At 41.0% G+C, this 4757-nt stretch overlaps 1 protein-coding gene across 1 annotated transcript in view; it reads right to left on the reverse strand.

Annotated features, from left to right (window-relative positions):
- LOC100955999 (strawberry notch homolog 1) overlaps positions 1-4387 on the reverse strand; it is a 37765-nt gene extending 33378 nt beyond the window's left edge. Inside the window, exons 1-3 of the mRNA XM_023516833.1 lie at positions 4220-4387; positions 3952-4127; positions 3103-3293 (exon numbers count right to left, since the gene is read on the reverse strand). Of these exons, the coding sequence (XP_023372601.1) occupies positions 3103-3293; positions 3952-4059 (299 nt within the window). The 5' untranslated portion in view covers positions 4060-4127; positions 4220-4387. The remainder of the gene's footprint in view (positions 1-3102; positions 3294-3951; positions 4128-4219) is intronic.
- Positions 4388-4757: the final 370 nt, after the last annotated feature.

A 4757-nucleotide genomic window follows, 5' to 3' on the forward strand; every position in this document is an offset into this window, starting at 1 on the left:
AGACTCGCTTGAGCCCAGGAGTTGGAGGTTGCTGTGAGCTGTAATGCCACGGCACTCTACCCAGGGGGACAGCTTGAGGCTGTCTCAAAAAAAAATGTTTAGCTAGATAAAGGGCTGCCCAGATTTTATTTCCCAGTCTCCCTTAAACCTAAGGGTGGGCATGCTCCAGCCAGAAGGGTATGGCTGTTACGTATACTATCTAGGAAATAAAAGTAGTAGATGTATCCTTTTCCTCCATTTTTCTCCTCTTTGCTAGCTAAAATATAGAGGTAATAACTGGATCTGGAAGAGCTCTGTTCAAACAGAAGTAACGTGAAAAGTGTAGGCACACATAAGTTACTCAACACAGAAAAGGGCTGGTCTTCAAGGGGCCATAACACCCCTGGCTCTACCTACCCCTCAAGTGTGTGTACATGAGAAAAACACCTATCACATTTGAGCTGATATAATTTTGGGCTTTCTATTGATTAAAAGCTAAAACCAGGCTGGGCACAGTAGCTCGTGGCTGTAATCCTGACACTCTAGGAGGCTAAAGCAGTAAGATCACTTGAGCTCCGGTGTCTGACATCAACCTGAACAAGAGTGAGACACCACCCCTACTAAAAATAGAAAAATTATCCGGATGCTGTGGCAGGTCCCTGTAGTTCCAGCTACTTAGAAGTCTAAGGGAGAAAGATAACTTGAGCCCAGGAGTTTGACATTGTAGTGAGCTAGGCTAACATCATCACATTCTAGCCTAGGTAAAAGAGTGAGACTCTGTCTCATAAACAAAATCCACAAAAACCTACCTGCAATCTTTAAAATATATCTCACCATATCTGACCACTGTAGAGATTTTGGTTGTCTCCCAGAGGCTCTTCATACTGCCAGTGTGGCCTTGAACTAGGCTCAGGTGATCCTCCTACCTCAGCCTCCTAAACAGTTGGGACTACAAGCATGTGTCACTGCATACATATTTTTAAAAGATAAATTTGATAATGGTAACTATCATCTTTTTCCAGTTACAAAGACAGATAAATTCATTGAAATATTTTTTAAAGAGGGTTAAAAGGTAAAATGTTATTCTTCCTTTTATATTAAGGAATGGATTTCAAGAGGTGCTATTCTGAAAAGTTGCTAAGTGTACATATGTTTTTATCAATCTTACCAACAAATGCTTATAGTTATTCCAACTAGATGGGAAAAAAATAGGTCTGAGAAACATAGGTTTTGATAAAGTCCATTTAACATTTAAAGTCTATAAAAACAGCATCTGGAGGCAACCAAACTCACTATAGTGGTCAGACATGGTTCTACCTCCAAGTCACTTACAATAAATCATCTTAATATAATATAGCAACAAAAGGAACAGCAAATCCTGAGTATACTAGTAATCCAGATGCTCTTAAATATCATTCTAGTCTCAAAATTAAAATGACCCTAGAGTGACTTAAGATGTAAAAACACTAAGATGATCACAGACTATTTTTATATTCTTATTAAAGATTTCAGGCCAGGAGTGGTAGCTCATTCCTGTAATCCTAGTACTCTGGAGGCCAAGGTGGTTAGATTGAGCTCATGAGTTTGAGATCAGACTGAGCAAAAGCAAGACCCCCATCTCCACTAAAAACAGAAAAACTGGGCAGCGCCTGGGGCTCTGTGAGTAGGGTGCCGGGCCCATATACTGAGGGTGGTGGGTTTGAGGCTGGCCCTGGCCAAACTACAACAAAAAAATAGCCAGGGGTAGGGCAGGGCCTGTGGCTCAGTGAGTAGGGCACTGGCCCATATACTGGAGGTGGTGGGATCAAACCCAGCCCTGGCCAAAAGGTGGCCCCCCCCTCAAAAAAATAGCCAGGCGTTATAGTCCTAGTTACTCAAGAGGCTGAGGCAAGAGAATTGCCTAAGCCCAGGAGCTGGAGGTTGCTGTGAACTATGATATCATAGCACTCTACCAAAGGTGATACAATGAGACACTGTCTCTTAAAAAAAAAAAAAAAAATAGAAAAGCCGAGGCAAGAGGATCGCTTGAGCCCGAGCTGGAGGTTGCTGTCAGCTATGATGCTATAGCACTCTACCCAGGGTGACAGATTGAGATTCTATCTCAAAAAAAACAAAGGATTTCAGAAGCCTCCAAAAGCTATCAAGAGCCATGGCTAATTCAATGTGTAACATAGAAGATGCATTATATTCAACTACATTCAACTTACAATAAAATAATGAAAAGACATAAAACAGTCCTATGTGCCATTATTCCAGTTTTAGTGTCTGTTTTCAAAAACAAAGAAAAAGAAACAAAGAAACAACATTCAACATACATGATTTACATTAAAAGAAAAAGGTAGGAGGAGGCTGAGGTGGGAAGATTGCTTGAGCCCAAGAGTTAGACACCAGCTGGGGTAACAGACACCCTGTCTCTGTAAAAAAAAGTTTTTTTTGTAGTTTTTGGCCAGGGCTGGGTTTGAACCTCCAGCATATGGGGTCGGCAACCTACTCCTTTGAGCCATAGGCACTGCCCTGCAAAATTTTTTTTTAAAAAGTTTATAACTGGGTGTCTTGGTGCACACCTATATACTACCAGCTACTCAGGAGGCTGAAACAGGAGGATCTCTTGAGCAAAAAGGTTACAGTTCAAGGTTATAGTAAGCTATGATCACATCACTGTATTCCACAGAGCCTGGATGACAGAGCAAGCTCCTGTATGTGAAAAAACGAGCTGGGTACAGTGGCTCACATGTGTAATCAGAGGCTGAGATGGGCAGACTGCTTGAGCTCAGAGTTTGAGACCAGCTTAAGCAAGAACAAGACCCCATCTTTCCTAAAAATAGAAAAATTACTGTACCCCATGATTGCATTAATGTACACAGCTAACATTTAATTAAAAAAAAAAAAAAAGCTCAGTAAACTTCCCCCCCCTCAAAAAAAAAGAAAAAGAAAAATTAGCCAGGCATTGTGGCAGGCTCTAATAGTCTCAGCTAGATAGGAGGCTGAGGCAAGAGGATTCCTTGAGTCAAAGAGTTTAAGGTTGCTGTCAGCTATGATGATGCCATAGCACTCAACCCCAAGGCAACAAAGTGAGACTCTGTCTCCAAAAACATAAAAAAAAGTGAAAAAAGCTTTCTAAACCTTAATCTAAATGTATAAGCCTTGATTCTTTCACTAAAAACCATCCCAGAAAAACATACCTTATCTCCATCCATAAATCTTTGTTTTTCTGTGATGTTTAGGATTTCCACAGGCACATCAAGTTCAGATCTTGACTCATAAGATATGCTTCCATCATCATTGCTAACAACACGTCCCTTACGGCCAGTCATCTGAGAAGCCAAACAGTATCATAAGGCTATGAAGCTGTGGTGCTGTAACTATGGTGCTTAGAGCTCAGTACTGGACAAGGCATTGGGGGATACAGAACACTGGACCACAGTCTGTGAAAGATCAACCTCAATCACAAAAGCTGCATAATAAGTGCAATAACCAAGACTAGTGGCTCTAAACAGACATTCTAATACCAGGGGTAAAATATCACTGGTACTAGTACAAATCAAGTAAAACACGGTTCTAAGATATAAGAAAAAAGGTTTGGCGCCTGTAGCTCAGCAGCAAGAGCACCAGCCACATACACCGGGGCTGGGAGGTTTGAACTCAGACCCACCTGCCAAACAACTACTACTACAACAAAAGAAAAATAGCTAGGCGTTGTGGAGGATGCCTGTAGTCCAGCTACTTTGGAGGCTGAGGAAAGAGACTCACTTAAACCCAACAGTTTAAGATTGCTATGAGCTGGAGCTATGACACCATGGCACTCTACCAAGGGTGACACAGTGAGAGACTCTGTCTCCAAAAAAAAAGGTATAAGGAAAAAATTCAGACAAATTATGTATGATATCCAAAATACCACATTCATTTACGGGGATTGAAAAGTGGCAAAAATGTTACTAAGAAGTGACAAAGACACAATCAAGGCATATTTACCTCAGCAACATTCTCAGGGCCACCAAGTTCATCGATAAGTTCATCCAAAGTATTAGGAGGGAGGTCTTCGGCTAATTTTTCTAGCTTATCAAGCAGGTCTTTCTTCATCTGCTGGGCCCTTTCCACAGCATCCTGACTTGTTATAAGGCTATTGTTACTACTGGTGTTACTGTTAGCTAAGCAAAGAACATTTATTGAATGTCAGTACATAGTTAAAGTATCTATTTTAAGTACATTTTACAGACAATGCAAGTTTCTACATGAATACCTGGTGCACTATTAGGAGCAGGTGAGATAACTGGTGTAGATGAAAAGCTAGGTCGTTTTGATCCAAGACCTGATGCTAATAAGGCACTTTGAATAGAATCTGGATCTATACTTTTCTTCTTTTTTTTATCTTTGTTCTTCTTGTGGTCTTTTCTGATTAACCAGGGATCTGAGTGTTAAAGAAAAAGTACATGAAATCCTTTGTTAACACACTGATAGAATCTTCACATAAATCAACCCTTGAGCGGCGTCTCTGCTCAGTGAGTAGGGCGCCAGCCCCATATACTGAGGGTGGTGAGTTCGAACCCAGCCCCGGCCAAACTTCAACAACAACAAAAAAACAACCCTTGACATTCTTTTGGTGATTAAACCAATAACTTATAAATCATCACCAACTACAGCAGTCCAGTACATCCCATCCATAAACTATGGAACAGAAATCTACATTTTTTTTTTTTTTTTTTTTTTGAGACAGAGCCTCAAGCTGTCCCCCTGGGCAGAGTGCCGTAGCATTACAGCTCACAGCAACCTCCAACTCC

Source organism: Otolemur garnettii, unplaced genomic scaffold (assembly GCF_000181295.1).
Source record: "Otolemur garnettii isolate 467f Iridium unplaced genomic scaffold, OtoGar3 scaffold00099, whole genome shotgun sequence".
NCBI classification, from domain to species: domain Eukaryota; kingdom Metazoa; phylum Chordata; class Mammalia; order Primates; family Galagidae; genus Otolemur; species Otolemur garnettii.